Source organism: Puma concolor, chromosome D2 (genome assembly GCF_028749965.1).
Source record: "Puma concolor isolate L17-30 chromosome D2, mPumCon1.1.hap2, whole genome shotgun sequence".
Classification (NCBI taxonomy): Eukaryota; Metazoa; Chordata; class Mammalia; order Carnivora; family Felidae; genus Puma; species Puma concolor.
Genome location: NC_141677.1, coordinates 25626891 through 25645896, shown reverse-complemented (window position 1 = coordinate 25645896; position 19006 = coordinate 25626891). Strand labels below are relative to the sequence as shown.

At 36.8% G+C, this 19006-nt stretch overlaps 1 protein-coding gene across 7 annotated transcripts in view; it reads left to right on the top strand.

Annotated features, from left to right (window-relative positions):
• JMJD1C (jumonji domain containing 1C) overlaps positions 1 to 18322 on the top strand; it is a 267089-nt gene extending 248767 nt beyond the window's left edge. For all 7 annotated transcript variants that reach the window (XM_086679809.1, XM_086679808.1, XM_086679810.1 and 4 more), the window contains 8 exons: positions 1010 to 1178; positions 1736 to 1826; positions 2778 to 2908; positions 3290 to 3412; positions 6286 to 6425; positions 8178 to 8354; positions 16963 to 17094; positions 17399 to 18322. In XM_086679809.1, the coding sequence (XP_086535935.1) occupies positions 1010 to 1178; positions 1736 to 1826; positions 2778 to 2908; positions 3290 to 3412; positions 6286 to 6425; positions 8178 to 8354; positions 16963 to 17094; positions 17399 to 17488 (1053 nt within the window). In that variant the 3' untranslated portion in view covers positions 17489 to 18322. The remainder of the gene's footprint in view (positions 1 to 1009; positions 1179 to 1735; positions 1827 to 2777; positions 2909 to 3289; positions 3413 to 6285; positions 6426 to 8177; positions 8355 to 16962; positions 17095 to 17398) is intronic.
• Positions 18323 to 19006: the final 684 nt, after the last annotated feature.

Sequence of the window (19006 nt, the reverse complement as noted above, 5' to 3'; positions counted from 1 at the left end):
TTACTCCCTTGAAAGGAGGTTTAATGGAATAGTCACCCAAGTAGTTAACTAGACTCAAGGATGGTTTTTGTTGTTTTTCTTTTCTTTTCTGATAACCCTAGCCAAAGGTTATTATGCTCTGTGGTTCCCCAAATTTTAATTGTCTTAATGAAGTTTAAGATTACTTACTATATATTATATTTTACAAGAGATTCTCAAATCACAACTTTCTTTGTTCTCCATATCCCAGATTTTTGCTTCTTTTATAATAAAGGAATTAAAAAAAAAAAAACCACCTTAAGAACAGTACATCAGACTATCTTAAAGGTTTTTGTTTTGTTTTTTGTGTGTTTGTTTTTTGTTTTGTTTTTTACAACAGCATTGGAGTCTTAGAAGCTATAAATCTTCAGTTGTTAGTTTTAGGATTAAATAGCCTCGAGGGAATTCAAATTCATATGATTTCAAAGGAGAGACTTACTTTTAAGGAATCAGCCATTAAGCTTGAAATTTAATGTTATGCCTGGTTATTTAATGTTTTATTTATCATGATCCTTGTGGAGGTAAAGAACCTCCTGTGTGTTTTAAGTGATACAAATTATGTTTTAATCTCAATGACTGTATGTATTTTATTGTAAAATCTTACTATGTATGTTAGATACATACAGATGTGTTCTATCTTCAAAAATTAGTCTACAGATAAAGCAACCAAAAATCCATATTTATACTGCCCAGAACAAAAATTTTTAGTATAGCTTTTTGGACTTCTTTCCTAAAAATTACTACACATTTTAATTTTCAAAAATGGCAGTGTACTTTATATGGCATTCTCCCGTTATCTTTTCTCTTTGACAGTATATTGTAAACATCTTTCCAGGTCAGGGACTATTTTTAATAGTCTCTTTTATTCTCACAGTTTGTCATTAGTCCTGAAACTTAAGCTGTTATCCATTTGTTGTATGTGCATATAAAATCAAATTTTGAGTGTCCTTATATACCTTTTAACTTATTTATTGATCTATCTATTTATAAGCCTGCAGTGGTTTCTGGTGTGCATAAGAAAATGAACATTAGCTTGTGGAAGGCGGAGTCAATTAGTCTTGATTTTGGAGACCACCAAGCTGATCTCTTGAACTGCAAAGACAGCATTATTTCAAATGCCAATGTTAAGGAATTCTGGGATGGTTTTGAAGAAGTTTCAAGTATGTTGTTTTTTGTTTGTTTTACTGTTTTCTGAAACATACTCCTCCAATAATGATAAATTGCAAATATGACTTAACAGATTTTTAATCTTTGAAACTTCTATATTGCTTTGGCTAATAAAAAAAGAAACAAATACTTAGAAACAAGAGACTGAGTCTTATTCCTGGCTCCACCCCTAATTTCCTTTGACCATACATAAGTTACTTATACCATGTTTCCTTATATGGCGAGTATTTTTGGCAACCCCATAAACCTTTGAGAGTTATGTATGTAAAACACTTAGAAATTAAAAGTAAAAATGTAAGACTGATTTCAATAACAATTGTAAAAATTTTTAAAGAATATTTTTGCACTATTATAAGTACCTATATACTTAAGGAATAAAATTCCTAAAACTATGTAAGTACATAAGAAATTAAAGGCAATGAGCAAGCATTCATTAAATACCTACTGTACAATTGAATCATTCATTTTACATCTCTTCCTTCCTCTCCAAACATTAATAACAATGAAAAGGCAGAGATTATCTTTTAGTAATAAATTGCATTCTTTATAGAACGGCAAAAAATGAAAAGTGGAGAAACAGTTGTTTTAAAATTGAAAGATTGCCCTTCAGGAGAAGACTTCAAGACTATGATGCCAGCAAGGTATAGATTTTAAAACTTGTTTTTTTTAAAACCTGGGTTTTTGAAATTGAGCTGAGATTATCCCCAGAAGTAGGATAAGGAACTGTATTTTTGACCTGTAGGCATTTTCTTTGCCAATTAAAAGCAAAACCCAATCTCTGTAGCCTCAGCAGGTTAAAGTCTTTATGTTAGGAAGTAAAGGAAAGAATGCTAATGTCAAAGGACATGGAATTCTTTTTGGGACCTCCATTCTGTCGGTGCTTTATGTATGTACGTATTTATCTGTCTGCCTATCCATCTATCTATCTACGTGTCTATTTTGAGAGACCGAGCAAGAGCGGGAGAGGGGTACAGAGAGAGGGAGAGAGAGAATCCCAAGTAGGCTCATGCTGTCAGTGCAGAACACCATGCAGGGCCTGATCCCACAAACCACAAGATCATGACCTGAGCTGAAATCAAGAGTCTGACACTTAACTGATTGAGACACCCAGGCACCCATTCATGCTTTTAATTTTCTAAGACTAGAGAAGCAGAACTGCAATTTTAGTCATTGTCACTTCTGTTTGATGCTTGCTTGCCCTTGTGTTACGCATTCATTTACACTGAATGAGGTCAAGGAAAGTGTTACCTGTCAAAGTCCTTAGAGAAAGGTTGTATTAACTTTTGAACAACTTGAAAATTATGAAAGCACTGAAGAATGTAAATCTGTAGGGGCACCTGGGTTGCTCAGTTTGTCAACTTTGCTCAAGTTATGATCTCACAGTTTGTAAGGTTGAGCCCCGCATTGTGCTCTGTGCTGATAGCTCAGAGCCTGGATAGCTCAGAGCCTGGAGCCTGCTTCAGATTCTGTGTCTCCCTCTCTCTGCCCCTCTCCTATTTGCACTCTGTCTCTCTCTCTCAAAAAATGTAAACATTAGAAATTTTAAGAAAAGAATGTAAATCTGTATTCAAGTCAGTGTTATTATTCTTCAGATATGAAGATCTTTTAAAAAGCCTGCCATTGCCAGAATATTGTAATCCAGAAGGAAAATTCAACTTGGCCTCTCATTTGCCAGGATTTTTTGTGCGCCCTGATCTAGGACCCAGGTTGTGCAGTGCCTATGGTAGGTATATATTTACATTTCCATGAATTTGGAATTATATGAAATTTTAACTTCTGTCCAAAGATAATTGTCAAATTACTTTTAGGTACTACTAAATCTGTTTTCTAGTAATCCATTGAAATCTTTTTTTCCTATCAAATAGTATATTGGAAATTAATAGCCAATATAGTTAAGTACTTATGAATTACTTGCAAAATATTTACATTTTCTATTAATTTGATTTTTATGGGAATTTCTTGCATTGTGGCTTTTGGGAAGCAGGTTTTGAAACAAGGAGACTATAGCTCAAATTACAATGAACAAATGTTCCTCATAGAGCCGATTTTGGGAGAATATTTAGGATATGTGTTCGGTCAAGTAAAAGTTTTTTTTTATACACAGGTGTAGCTGCTGCTAAAGATCATGACATAGGAACAACAAATCTCCATGTTGAAGTCTCTGATGTTGTAAACATTCTAGTCTATGTTGGCATAGCAAAAGGAAATGGCATTCTTTCAAAAGCAGGTAAAGAAACTTGAATAGTGGTCTTTGGGATGACAGTTAAATGACCACACACACTAGGACTTATTGTCCAGAATGTCAGCCTCTCAGTAAACAGCAAAGATTGCAAAAAGAATTGCAGTAGATAGATATTCTGATCTTTATTACTTTAAGAGTGGTTGATTTGCCTGTCTTTTTTTGATATAATAGGAATTTTAGTTTTAAAAATGAGTATTATTATTTGACCTTTGCTATCTTTAAATGTTCTGTTTGTGAAAATAAACCATTAGGCTCACTTATAAACATTTATTGGATATTAGAAACTGGGCACTGGGTGTCTGAAGATGAATAAGATGTGGTTTGTGCCTCAAGCATTCTTCATTTTTTCCTCTCTACTATCAGGGAAGGAATCTTTTCTCCTAAGTAGAAATAAGCTCTCTACCCAGGGTATAGGTTTTAGGTTCCATCCTCTGGATTTCTTTCTGAAACCTTGTTCCACCTGCTGTCCTCTTCTTTATACTTTCCCTCTTGACTGGTTTATTTTCTTTGGAGTAGGAGTACACTCTAGACTATTTCTTCTTTATCAAAAGGAAACGTCCTTCAAATCTTGTCTTCCTCACTGCCATCCTATCACTCCTGCCCTCATAACAGATTCTTTGCTGTCCCTGTCAACTGCCATTCACATTTCAGCTCAGTGTGGGTTGGCCTTACACCTGCTGCCCTACTGAAATTACTATTGCTGCAGCCCTCACAACATTCACAGTTTAAGTGGTTTTAGTGGTTTCTTTCTGGTCTTAATACTTACCCTCTGTAATAAATGGCACTGTTAATCACTGCGTCTTCTTCAAATGCTGCCTTTGGCTTCTATAGTTCTAGTCCCCTAGTTCTTAACACCTTATGGAATCACAGGCTTTTCTAGGGTCCAAGAATTTTATTTATTTATTTTTTATCTTTCCTAGTTTGCATTTACTTCATGTGAAATTCTACACATTACCCACCTACCACATACTTCACCAGTTCTGTATCTGGAGCCAAGGAGGTATCTAAACTTAGTGACTAGGTGCTGAAAACATGGGGGTTCATTTGTAGTATTCACTCTGTTTTTCTGTGTATTTGACAGCTTCCATAAAACACAACCTAAATTCCCCCAAAACTAGAAAATCCTTTTTACACTCTTTTTTAGCTTCTTAGATTGACCCTTGATTATAATAGATAAAAACTCTTTGCCCCCGAGCCCCCCTGCCACCGCCTCCAGGATTTGAGTTGGGCATACTTGGGTTATAGTCTTAGCTCTAATACAGAAATGTGTGACTTATGGTTCAGATTACTGTTCTTTTTAAAGCCTCTGATGCTACGTAGTTAATTAACTCTTTTGTACCTCATTGTACTTCATTCAAATCAACCCCTCTAGCATTTATTTTCCAATACAGAGGTTATACTTGCATTTCTCTTTAACTAGTCTTTCATGTCCTTAAATGCTGAGACTGTTATTTATCTTTATTCTTGCACAACTTCAATCCCTCATTTGTAGCATAGTATTTGGTCTTTTGAGAAAACATCCATTTTAATCCTTTGGCTGTCTTTATCTGAAGCTTTTGCCACTCTTTATAGATCATCCCAAAAAAAAAGGAGTGTTTTTTTAAAAAGGAATGTTTAGGGTTCATGCTTAAAACAAATCAAGAAATACTGACCTACTGAAAGCATATGCTTTTTCCTCCACCTGTAATGGCTCTCTTGCCTCCTATCTCCTCCTGGGCATATTCCTTCATATAGTTGTCTCCCCCTAGAGGCCTTTATTAAAAAAGATTAGCTTTCTCTACCCCAATAATCCCCCTCCTCCTTTTTTTTTAATTCATAGAACAGTGAAGTTTAATAACAGTGAAGTTATAAAAGTACCTTTTATACTCCTGATTGCATTGACCTCAGTGTGGTGTTCTTGTTTATTCGCCTACATTTATTAATCCCTTCTTTTACTCTGTGAGGTCTTGACTGGGTCTTTCTTTAACTCTGTTGTCCCAACATTCTAGGACAGTGCCTGGTACACATTCATGTCTAAGTAAAGAAATCCTTGCAACCAGTTTTTAAGCATAAAAAAGACTTTACTGTTACAAATTAGGAAATATCTGAGGTGTTCTTTGTAGCAAGCAATAAATTTCTTTTTCTCTCAAAAGAACATTTCTTTTAAATGTTCACTATAGTTAAATCGGGAATTTGTAAAAGTATACGTTCCTATGCTTCACTCAGAGATAACCAGTTAGCTGTTCATTTTTCTGTACATGCATATAGATGTTCAGTTTTTAGTTTGTCATCATTTTAGAAGAATGGCCTGATGTTGCCTCAAAACCACAGCACATGAAGCATTTGCATTTAATTACAGATATATACATATGAGATCTCCCAGGAATTCTAAGACATTTTGCTTGGCCATTTAGTAGTCATGTCATGGTAATGAACAAACTCCCCCCCCCCCCCCCCAACTGAACCTATTTGCTCAAGCCTAAAATAGAGATTATGATCCTTGCCTACCTTACTAAGTAGTTAGCAGTGGTCATGAAAGTCTTCAGTCAGTTATGAAATGCTGTATGAGTACAAATCATTGTTAGGACCACCCCCTTAGGACAGGAAGAAAGTTGGTGAAGTTTGAGTTAGAAGCCCCTGAGTGTTTTATTCTTGTTCTTTGGTTTTCAGAAAACAAATGATCTGGGAAAGTTATTGTTACTCTCCCCCTCCTTAGGGTCAGTGTTTTCTGTTTTGTAACAGTATAACTGTGTGTGTACCTCCTCTCTTAAGAGTCCTATCTAGTCAGGCACTGTGCTGCTCTCATAGGTCAGTTCTAGGACACTTGGCTCCCTGGTGCTCTTTATTGACTAATTTGAAAATATTCTCCTATGTTTCAGGAGTACTCAAGAAATTTGAGGAAGAAGATTTGGATGATGTTTTAAGAAAACGATTGAAGGACTCAAGTGAGATACCTGGTGCTCTGTGGCATATTTATGCAGGGAAAGACATTGACAAGATAAGGGAATTTCTTCAAAAGGTATAATTTAGGTTACGAATAGTTTACTTCTTCACCTTGATCAAGGACTTAGTAATTTTTTTAAGTTTATTTATTTTTAAAGAGGAGAGAGAGAGCATGAGTGTGAGTGGGGGAGGGGGAATCCCAAGCAGGCTCCCTGCTGTCAGTGCGGAACCCAACACGGGACTCGATCTCACAAACTGTGAGATCATGACATGAGCCAAAATCAAGAACTAGTCACTTAACCGACTGAGCCCCTCAGGTGCCCCAAGGACTTGTTATTTTATTTATTTATTTATTTATTTATTTTTTTTTTTTTTTTTTAGTGGTTACTTATTTATTTATTTTGAGAGAGAGAATCCCAAGCAGGTTCCACGCTGTCAGCACAAAGCCCGGTGCAGGGCTTGAACTCCTGAACTGTGAGATCATGACCTGAACTGAAATCCAGAGTCGAACACTTAACCAACTGAGCCACCCAGGCGCCCCTAGAAATTTTTAACGTAACTTCATTTATCATTCAGCAACATAAGATCATTAAATAATTTTTGCTTCGAAAGAGGACAGGATTTCTTGTTGCTGTTGAAAGTCAGAAATTCCTTTCTCTTACTCCTTTTAAAGCCCATTTCATGTTGAGATATTTGAATGGCAAACTTCTTCTCAGTTGCTAGTGCTCCCCTATCTCCTTTATAGTAAAGAACTGATCTGTTGATGAGTCAGATGTTTCCCTTGGTGAAAAGTAGTAAAAAGTACAGGATACAAAAACTAATATGTCATAGAAACATCTAAAGAAGGTAGGATCTTTATTTTAGTAAAAGTGTCCCTTGAAATTGGTTTTTCAAAGATTAAAAGTTTAGTAATATAAAAGTATTTACCTTTGTACGTATATATTTTTTAATGTTTTTTATTTATTTTTGAGAGACACAGACAAAGCATGAGTGGGGGAGGGGCAGAGAGAGAGGGAGACACAGAATCCAAAGCAGGCTCCAGGCTCTGAGCCATCAGCACAGAGCCTGACGTGGGCTGGAACCCACAAGCCATGAGATCATGACCTGAGCGGAAGTCAGACGCATAACTGACTGAGACACCCAGGCGCCCCTGTACTTACCTTTCTAAAAAGATCAGGATCAGGAAGTGTTTAAGAAGTCCATACATATGGATGGTTTGGCTCTTGGGAAAAAAGCTACTAAACTGAGCTTTCCCTAATCTCTGTGCTGTACTCTTGAAATAACAGGAAAGAAACCAAATGGATAGAATCTTCATGGGGCAAGGAGGGGCTGAGAAGGTGATAGTATAGGGGTACTTGGGTGGTTCGGCCAGTTAAGCATCTGAGTCTTGACACTTCATTTGTGCTCAGGTCATGATCTCATGGTTTGGGAGAGCAAACCCCAAACCCCTCAGGGCTCTGTGCTGACCCTGTGGAGCCTGCTTGGGATTCTCTCCCTTTCTCTTTCTCTGCCCCTCCCCCACACTCACTCACTCTCTGTCTTTCTCAAAATAAACACATTTTTTTTTAAAAGGTGGTAGTATGATTTGCTTTACTAACAGAACCTCTTTGTGCAATATTGTTGTAATGTCCTTTGGCTTTTCAAATTGTCGTAGAATATTATTACCTTAAGTGCACACATTCCATAAGATTTTAAGAACAAAAGATGGTTAAGATTATTAGAACAAGAGATGGTTATTGTAAAGAAAATTGAAATTTAACTGAACGGGATTTATCATTTCCCTTACTTAAAACTGAGGTATATATTTTAATTTTAATCCATATTGCAGATTTCAAAAGAACAAGGCCTTGAAGTTCTACCAGAACATGATCCAATACGTGACCAAAGCTGGTATGTGAACAGAAAGCTCCGCCAAAGACTGCTTGAGGAATATGGAGTCAGAACTTGCACTCTCATTCAGTTCCTCGGTGATGCCATTGTCTTACCAGCAGGAGCACTTCATCAGGTGTGTACAAACTTATTTCTAACACGTCTATTTACTGAAAGAACCAATTTTGAAAAAGGAATTGTTCTGGTAAGTAAGAGAATGACCCGCACCGGTTTGTTTTCCTTAAGAAATTACCAAGATAGCTTTCCCGTGCTTGAAGAGATCTGACGTAGTTAAATGGTTTGAGAACTGAAATTATTTTAACATGAGCCAGATTTCCATTTTTGTATTGTTTCTGGTTTAGTGGATGTAAATCTAATTTTTAAGTCTTTTTAAGGGGAAAATGAGATACTATATATTCGGTTCCTGGTAGTGAGACTTAACACTTAAGTTATTAATAAGACTTAGGAGATCACACGTTTTCTAAGGCACCAAATTGAGCAGAATGAAGTATTGACTAGACCGTTCGAAAATTCAGGCTTTTGTGTAACTCCCCCCTTGTCAGGTTGCTAACACAGTGATAATGTTTCCAAAGAAAGTATGTAATTTTCATAGCTACTGATCCACAAAATTTAGAAACTAAAACACCTTATCTTTGCTTCTGTGGCTTGACTATGTGGCACTTGGCAAAATGGCATAGTGGGCTTGGAGGATTGTATTAAAAGCTTACAGTGGATTCCTATAGACTGGAGCTACTGTGGACCAGCTTAGCCTTCACAGTAACAAAGTGTGTAGGGGAAACCCAAGAACCCAAAAAGCTAGTTTGCCCCAGAGTGGGTTCGCCACCTTTCCCACCACCTGGTTATTGAGATATTATACATATCTCATATGTGTACTTTTACATAAGACATGGAAAATTTTCCACATTTTGTATAACCATATATATGCAATAACTGCCTGTGTAGTGTTGTGACATTGTTATATAATACCACAAATACTCCATAAATGATAATAGTTACTTACTTAGTTTTTATTAATATGTCAAGCTCAGGGTTAGATTTATCATTCTTAAATATCAAATGGCATTTATGATAGTAAAACACAAACATAATAATACATCTGTTTCACTACAATAACTTCCTGGAGGAAAAAATATATTAAATGTGTTGATTAAATTTTTTTTTTTTTTTCAACGTTTATTTATTTTTGGGACAGAGAGAGACAGAGCATGAACGGGGGAGGGGCAGAGAGAGAGGGAGACACAGAATCGGAAACAGGCTCCAGGCTGTGAGCCATCAGCCCAGAGCCTGACGCGGGGCTCAAACTCACGGACCGCGAGATCGTGACCTGGCTGAAGTCGGACGCTTAACTGACTGCGCCACCCAGGCGCCCCTGTGTTGATTAAATTAATACATTATTTATATTAAATTGTTTTATTGTCCCATGGTCAGTGATCAGAGTTGTTTCATTTTTGATTCAGCTTTATTTTTTCATTAATTTTTCTTAAGTTTTTTAATCATTTATTTGTTTTGAGAGAGAGAGTGTGAGTAGGGGAGGAGCAGAGAGAGAGAGGGAGAGAATCCCAAGCTCGAACCCACTAGCCGTGAGATCATGACCTGAGCGGAAACCAAGAGTCACTCAACCGACTGAGCCACCCAGGTGCCCCTATGGTTAAAGTTTAAATGGGATTCACCCCACATACCCTTTTTTTTTTTTTTGCCTTCTAGTCTCTTATCAGAAAAGAGCTAATTAGTAACAAAAAAGTAAATATCCTCAATGAAGCAGTCTTTTTAAGAGAATAGTGCAGTGAATCTTTTTGTAAATAGAATTCTTTGATAATATGAAACAAGTTCCCCTGAAAATCCTTACATATTTAACTTTATCTAGTATCTACTTTCTTCAAGTTAATAAAACTGGACAGTGTAGTTTTTTAAATCAAGGTATAATTTTATATATGTGCATTCTATAAGTTTTGAGAACTATATAGTGAGGTAACAACACAACAAAATAGTGAACACTTCCATGACTCCTAAAAATTCCCTCCTGCCCCTTATTAGTCAACTTTTCCAACCTGACATTCCAGCAACCACTTGTTTCCTCCTATAGTTCTGCCTGTATTAGAATGTCCTATGATATGTCGCCCTTAGAATCTGACTTTTCTTACTCAACATGTAATACATTTGATATTTATCCATGTTGAGTGTATCAGTATTTGGTTTCTTTTGATTGCTGGGTAGTTGTTCTGTGTATAAATATAATGGTTTTTTTTTTTAATCCACTTACCAATTAAAGAATATTTGGGTGGTTTCCATCTGGGGACAGTGATAAGTCAGTACTTATTGTCAGTTTTGTTTGCAAGCATTTGAATACATGTGCATTGGTATCTCGTACTTTTAATTTACATTTTCTTAATAACCAGGTATGTTTAGCATCTTTTCATGTGCTTATTTGCTATCATCTTTATATCCATTTTAGTAAATGTGTGTTCAAATATTTTGTACATTTTCGCAGTTGGGTTTTTTTTTCTTTTTCTTTTTTTAAAAATTTTTTAATGTTTATTTTTGAGAGAGATAGAGTGTGAGTGGGGAAGGGGCAGAGAGAGAGAGGGAGACACAGAATCTGAAACAGGCTCTAGGCTCTGAGCTGTCAGCAACCGAGTTCGACTCGGGGCTCGAACTCAGTAATGGCGAGATCATGACCTAGGCTGAAGTCAGATGCTTAACCTACTGATCCACCCAGGCACCCCCTTAATGGTGTCTTCTAAAGAGAAGTGTTTTAATTTTGATGAAGTTCAGGTGATCAGTTTTTTTCTTTTATGTATCATACTTTTATTATTGTTGTAATTCCAAAATTTTTGTGTAGCCCAAGATCACAAATACGTTCTTATACGTTTTCTTCTATAAGCTTTATTGTTGTTAGTCTTAAATTTAGGTCTGTGACTAGTTTTTAGTTAATTTTTGTACATAGTGCAAAGTATTGGACCGAGGTTTTTTGTTTTTTGTTTTTTGTTTGCATATGGACATATCAGTTCTATTATCTGTTGAAAGGACTATTTTCAAATAATTTTTATGTTGAAATGTAATACATTTATATGATTTTTAAGAATTCACACAATACAAAGGGTTCACAGTAAAAATTCAGTCTTTTTCTCACCTTTGCCCCCAGCTCCTCTCCTTCAAAGGTAACCAGTGTTACCACAGAGATTCTATGCCATGTACATGTCTCTCTGCTGCTGCTTTTTGGGGGGAAAAAAACCATGTTTTCTCAAAATACTAGGCAGAGTGATACTGTTAAAAAGTTTTGTTCATATAACACTCCACTCAAAGCTTCCCCAGGCCATAAATGATCTTTATTTGTATCCTGTCCATGCTCTCATGTATACACACACGCGCACACACACACATACACAATTTCACTGCCTTCCTCCCCTACTTCTCTCCTCCTTACTTCTCTCTGACCACCCTGCCTGCCATTGCTACGGTTTTCACATACACCATACGTGTTTGTACCCCAGGGCCTTTGTACTTGCTAACTAATCCTTTGGCCTGGAATTCTTTTTTCAGATATCTGTTGTAAGACTTCCTTCTTAACATTCTTTACAGGCTTTATTTGCTCAAATGTCACCTTCCTCACCCTAGTTGGTTTTTTTTTAATTTTTAAAAAATGTTTATTACTTGAGAGAGACAGAGACAGAGAGCAATCAGGGGAGGGGCAGAGAGAGAGGGAGACACAGAATCCGAAGTAGGCTCCAGGCTCTAGACTCTGAACTGCCAGCAAAGAGCCCAACACGGGGCACGAACCCAGAGACCGCGAGAAAATGACCTGGGCTGAAGTCGGCCGCTTAACCAACTGAGCCACCCAGGCATCCCACTCACCCTAGTTTTAAACTGCAAATTGTGTCTCCCAGTTCCCTGTCATCTCCCCTGCTTTATTTTCCTCCATTTTGATCATCACCTTCTAATATTATTCATAATTTACTTAATTTGTTTATTGTCTTTTAATCCCCACTGGAATAGAAGGTTCTTGAGGACAGAGCTTTCTGTTTTTCATTGCTGTCTCCCATGTTTAGGATAATACATTTAAATATTTGTAAGTCCTGACAGCTTGAAAATATGTTCTCATATACAACATATTTTCACACAAGTACAGATGAAAACAAAGTTATGACTTTCCACAATTTATATATATTGTGCTCTTTGTACAAACGTGTCAATTTTAGCCTCATTCTGTATGTGTCTTCTCTGGCCACTTCAGAAAGTTTACTTAGGTTGGAATATAACTCCAATTATGACTGTACACATAAGTACATAGAAAAACATGCTCTCTTTTGAGCTAGGTAGAAATATCATTTAGATTCTAGAGAGCAAATTTCATCGTAGATTTCTAGAGTATAAAAGATATCCCACTCCGGTACACTGAAACTGCATGGACAACCTAGACTGGCAGATTCTATTCTGAGCTTTGCCGCTAGCTTGCTGAGTGCTCTAGGACAGCTCCGCGGCAGATTTTGGCATAGAATCGCCAGCTATAAGCACAACAATTTCTGTCTTCTTTTCCTTATGTGGTGTGATAATGACAGCATGGTTATTTGTACTCTGTTGAAAGGGTGCTGTCCATGACTCACAAGTGACGATAACGTGGTTTTGAGAGAAAATTAAAAGGAAAAAAAAACCGTTCACCATATTAACTTGGATTTGAGATGTATTACCATTTACAACTCATTTAGTCCTTAGAGGTCCTGAAAACTTTTCGTTGATGACTTCACTTCCAACAGACTACAGGTAGCCCTTAAAATAAACCCAAACTCTAATTAGTGGTTCTTGTGCTTTAAAAATACATCAGAATTTCCTCAAGGGCTTAATCAAACACAGATTGCTAGACCCCACCCCTAGAATTTCTGATTCAGTGGGTCCAAGGGGGGACCTGAAATTTTGCATTTCTAACGAGTTCCCAGGTGATGCTGATGGTACTCTCTGAGGACCACGCCTCGAAAACCAGGCAGATAAGAAGCCCTTGCAAATCCAGGGCATCTATCAAAACATGGCTTTGACCAAATGATCCATTGTATTCTTTGGTTTGTCATCAGTGAGCACTTTGAGAGGCCTAGCTGAGGAAAAGTATCATTGCCACAACTCTCCATATGTATTAACTACTCAGGGCACCTGGTGGCTCAGTCGGTTGAGCACCCAACTCCAGCTCAGGTCATGATCTCACAGTTTGTGGGTTCGAGCCCTGCATCAGGCTCTGTGCTGACCGCTTGCTCAGAGCCTGGAACCTGTTTCAGATTCTGTGTCTCTTTCTCTCTCTGCCCCTCTCCTTCTCTCTCTGCCCCTCTCCTTCTCTCTCTGCCCCTCCCCTGCTCACACTTTGTCTCACTTTGTTTCTCAAAAATAAATAAATTAAAAAAAATTAAAAAAAAAAAAAAAAGAACTTCCCTCTTCAGTTAGTTGCCAGCTTATCTTCACTGGCAAACATGACTGAATCTGTGAAAGTCTGATATATCATTAGATGGGGCACGTGGACCTTCACCTCCAGGATTTCCTTGGTCTTAGCTCTAGTACCCTGATGTTCATCGTGGCCTTTATTTTAAAAGAAACCCCCCTTTTTTTTCCTTTTTTAAAGCCACAGGGGTGTTGGGTGGCTCAGTTGGTTAAGTATCTGACTCTTGATTTCGGTTCAGGTCATGATCTTACAGTTCTTGAGATCAAACCTTATGTTGGGCTCTGTCTGCTTAGGATTCTCTCTCCCTTCTCTTTCTCCCTCTTTCTGCCCCTCCGCTGCTCATACATGTGCACTCACTTTCTCTCTCAAAATAAAAAAAAATTTTATTAAAAAAAAAGTCACAAAATCTTCAGTGATAAATTTGTCCTTAACTATTTATCTTCATTGATTGTGTTTGGCCATTTATAGTGAGTTTATAATATTGCTACTTGTGAATTCTCTGCATTCATAATGCTAAAAAGACTTTGGCGAAATCTTTCACTCTGAAGTTCTCACAAATCACTTGTGTATATGGCAATCAGTGGCAAGATAATAACCTGTGAACACAAAGAGTTACACTTTTTTAACATTACCTGTTTATGATTATAATTGGTCCTGAAGGCAAGTATGACTAAGACAGTTTGTCAAGAAGGTGAGAAATTTGACTCAAAGATGGCCCAGAATTAATAAGTGGAACGAAGAGTTCAAATGTGTTCTTGACTCTTCACACTAACTGTAAGCCTTTATGTAAAATGTATCAGGTTGAGGTCATTAGAAAACATAACAGCATTTTTTTTTTAGTTTATTTTTTGAGAGAGTGAGTGAACACGAGTAGGGGAGGGGCAAAGAGAGGGAGACAGAATCCCAAGCAGGTTCTTTGCTATCACAGATGTGGGGCTCTAACTCACGAACTGTGAGATCATGACCCAAGCCGAAATCAGATCCTTAACCGACTGAGCTACCCAGGAGCCCAGAAAACATAATAGTATTTATAAGCAATAATAAATGTCATGGTCCTAAAAATGGTTTTTTTTTTAAATTTTTTTTTTCAACGTTTATTTATTTTTGGGACAGAGAGAGACAGAGCATGAACGGGGGAGGGGCAGAGAGAGAGGGAGACACAGAATCGGAAACAGGCTCCAGGCTCTGAGCCATCAGCCCAGAGCCTGACGCGGGGCTCGAACTCTCGGACCGCGAGATCGTGACCTGGCTGAAGTCGGACGCTTAACCGACTGCGCCACCCAGGCGCCCCCTAAAAATGATTTTAAAACAACCATAAACTTGTAAAACCAACAGAATCAACTTATTCAGAACTCTGGAATTTAATCCAAATTTACATCAACCAGGGGACTGCTCAGTAAAGAAAAGGACAGCTGATTTGGGGCATTTAGAAAATCTCTGGCAGGTCACTGCCTGACCACAGATAATGGAACAGCGACTTCAGTGATCACACCCAACAAGGAATAATACAGTCTTAACGGAAATAGTGTTGAAAAGTCACAAAAAATATAGATGACTCCAGCCTTCAGCAGTCAGCAGCAAACCCTAAGGCACAGGGAGAATCTGACTTCCAGTAACCACATTATAATGTTCAGGTGACCATTTTTCAGGAAAAAAGTTACAAGGCATAAACAGAAACCATAAAGTAATGCCTAATAATAGGGGAAGAACAATCGACATAAATTGTCCCTCCTCAAGGAAGCCCAGACATTGGACTTACTAGACATAGACTTTAAGTCATGTGTCATAAGTGTACTCAAAGAGCTAAAGGACTCTGGTAAAGAAAATCAGGAAGATGATGTATGAACAAAATTAGAATATCAATGAAGAGAAAAATTATAAGTAGGTGCAGACATGCTAAAAGGTACACGGCGGAACTTTTGAAGGCTTAATCCCCACAGTACATTCAGATAAGTGAAAGGACATTTGGAGAGTGTATGCTGGACTGAGTTAATACAGGACCGAGTTAATATAGGACTATAAAGCATCTGTTAGACAAAATGTTACAGGAGCTGGGTTCCTGTTGGCTTGCCATTTGTTGGCTGATTTATCTTGGAACAGGCACTGAACTTCTTATCCATCATTTCCTGTTCTGTGAAATAGAGCATCTGTTCTAGAGACACATGGTGAAGATCCAGCGAGACTATATAGCAGTGCTGAAAATGTGAGACATCACTGTGTTCGTCCTACAGAAGAACCAAAAACCTAGTGACTAACGGAAGAGAATGTTTATATGTGCTACCAAGTTATCAGTAGAGGCACAGTGCTTGACTTAAAGAACTCTGCAGACTTGAGCAGGTGGACATTATTCCCAGAGGAGAAATTTCAGCACTTTTGGAATCCATCACTCTATCATATTTTTTCACAGTTCTCTATCCCCACTTACTATCTCACTTTTCACACCTCCCAATTAGACTTATTTTCATCTTTTAAAAATTAGAATTAGTTTAAATGTTTAGTTTTCAGTTATTTCTCCTTTCCCAGGAATTTTATGATGTCTTTAAATATCACTGTAAGACCTAGAACATCACAAAAATCTGGACTGGATCAGCTTTGTTCTCTCTCTGTCATTACACTAAGCATTAATAAAAAAAAAACAATTCCAAGAAATAGTGAAGTACCAAGTCAGTTTGTACATGGTGTATAAATAACATAAAATTGGCTTTTTGTGAAAACCATTTTAGTCAGGGGAGACATCAGTTGTAGTAATATCGCCACTAGAGACTGAATGTATCTTTAGTTGTTTAATTTGAAAAGCAAAAATAAAATCCTAGGATAATTCTAAAACTGTCATGAGCAATAGATCTGTCTAGAACTTGATTTCTTCCCAGTTTTTCACAAACTAAATTTCATTTCTTATGCTTTAACCCACTCTCTGGTCTAAAAATTAACAGTGAAATGACCCAGATGCTGAAAGCCAGAGGAGCGACATCAGATTGTTTGCACCGAACAGGGAAGCAGATCCTATCAGCTGCGCTCTTTTTTTTTTTTTTTTTTTAAAGTAACACCAAGAAATCCACCATGACCAAATTGGTAATTTAGAATCTGATTATTAGCCTCTCTGAAGGATTTCTGGAAAAGTTCTTTTCATCATTTAAAAATACTACATTTACACAGTCCTTCCACATGAAAGCTTTTCAGTGATAGAACTCTCATAAAAGCGTGGTGTTCTGCTTTGAAATGCATTTGATGTTCAGGAGAAAATAAGTTCTCTGGTATTCCTGCCTCCTAAAATTTTTATTTTACTGTTTTGTTTCGGGGATAGGTACAGAATTTTCACAGCTGTATTCAGGTAACTGAAGACTTTGTGTCTCCAGAACATCTTGTACAGTCATTTCATTTAACACAGGAACTGAGACTTTTGAAGGAGGAAATCAATTACGATGATAAACTACAGGTAGGAGATGAATTTTCTAACTGACTCCTGTTCTTATGTGCCTTTTATATTCAGAAATACGATACGTGCATAACCGCTTAGGCAATCATTGTCCTTGTTTGTCACATTAGGATAACAACCACAGCTTAATAACAGTATGCATTTAACTGTATGATTTTCAGTGGCTCTTATTTTAACTTTCAGTTTAACATTTTTTTAACTTTGACATTTATTTTATTTTGAGTGTATCTTTCCCTCATTAAGAAAAAAAAAGCTTTAATTTATCTCCAGCTTAAGTGATTAGAAATATCAAAATCTCTTTCAGGTTAAAAATATATTGTATCATGCAGTTAAGGAAATGGTGAGAGCTTTGAAGATACATGAAGACGAAGTAGAGGATATGGAAGAAAATTAGGTGTGGTCCAGTTTGATACTTTTAGGCCATTGAACTGTAATTACTTTCGAATGATGATAAGTATGCACATTGACTTAAGCTTCATAAAACCATCAGTGCCAAGAAATTCTCTTTTGTAGCAATTACTTGTTACTGATACCGCAGCAGTATAGCATAAGTCACAGTTCCTGTGATGCAATGTTAGTTATGAAAACAAGCTAAATTTAAAAAGCAGCACTTCATAGCTGTTTTTGTATTATAGTGTATATGATGTTTGTGAAAATGCCAGATTTAAAATGATGTATTTATTTTTGACAAAAAAAAACCCACAAAATTCTACGCTATATTGTTGGTCAAGTGTAAATGTGACCTTGTACAGTTTACTAAAATAACGGATATTTTTCACTACATTGAGACAGTTACTGTGAGAATAGGACACAAACACCAGCTATTGCCTGCATTTGGGAAATTGCTGAATCGCACAGCATTCATGTCATAATCAGAAATTACTGCCAAATAATTGTAAAATTTGTAAAATATGAAGTATATAAAGTAGATACTAAATACGGACACTTCAATATTTTGTTGAAGCTATTGACTGTACAATTTAACATTTTCAAAAGGTGTAATTTATTTAAAATTGTCTCATTTTGGTAAAATTTATGTGAACTTTTAAAGCTAAATATTAAACTTAATATGCTATGTAAATATATACATATATACATTTAATGATGTATTTTTTTAAAACATTGGCTTGCTTTTATTTGTTAAAAGTGCAAGTGTTACATATGGCTTTGTACATTAAAGTTGAAAGGGGTTTTACATTTTCCATTAAAAGGACTTTATCAAAAAATAGCGTGTTCCAGAGTTCTTCCTTTTATGATGTGCATACTACCAAGGATTCATCATCATGATGACTACTAAGCATTTTCTTACAATGTTCTCTTCTGGGACATTTTTCCTTTGTTTTATAAGTTTTGTGCTTTTCTTTAGACTTTATGGGCCATCACAAGTGCCTCAACTCATTTGTCCTATGGCACAACTGAAAAAAAGGAATACCGGTAACTACTATTTGTTATTTATGAACACATTTTCATTGAAAGAAGAATGCGTACGTGAATTTTTAAAGCCATGATTATGAGCGTATGTGATCAGTTTCAAGTAAATGTGTTTCACCACAGAGCTAGCTGATAAGATAGTTTTGGGGGTGGGAGGAAGACAGGGGACACAGTGGCCTAAACTCAGCCAGTCTAGGTTGAATATGAGTTCTGCTACTTACTGTGTGACCCTGGTAAGTTGCTTTAATTCAGAGTCTTCATTTTAATAGCTATCACCAGTTGGTTACTCTGAAGCTCACATAGACCTATCCATTTGAATGTTCCTGGAAATATGTCGTCCTCCACTGACACCTGCAGGATACTGAAGGGGACAGCCTTTTCTTCTCATTTGAAAGCACATAGTTAAAAAGAAAAAAGTAGTAAGTAGCCCAGGTTGTGACCATGCAAGTTGCTTAGTTTTTTCCATTGTTTGTATCTACCA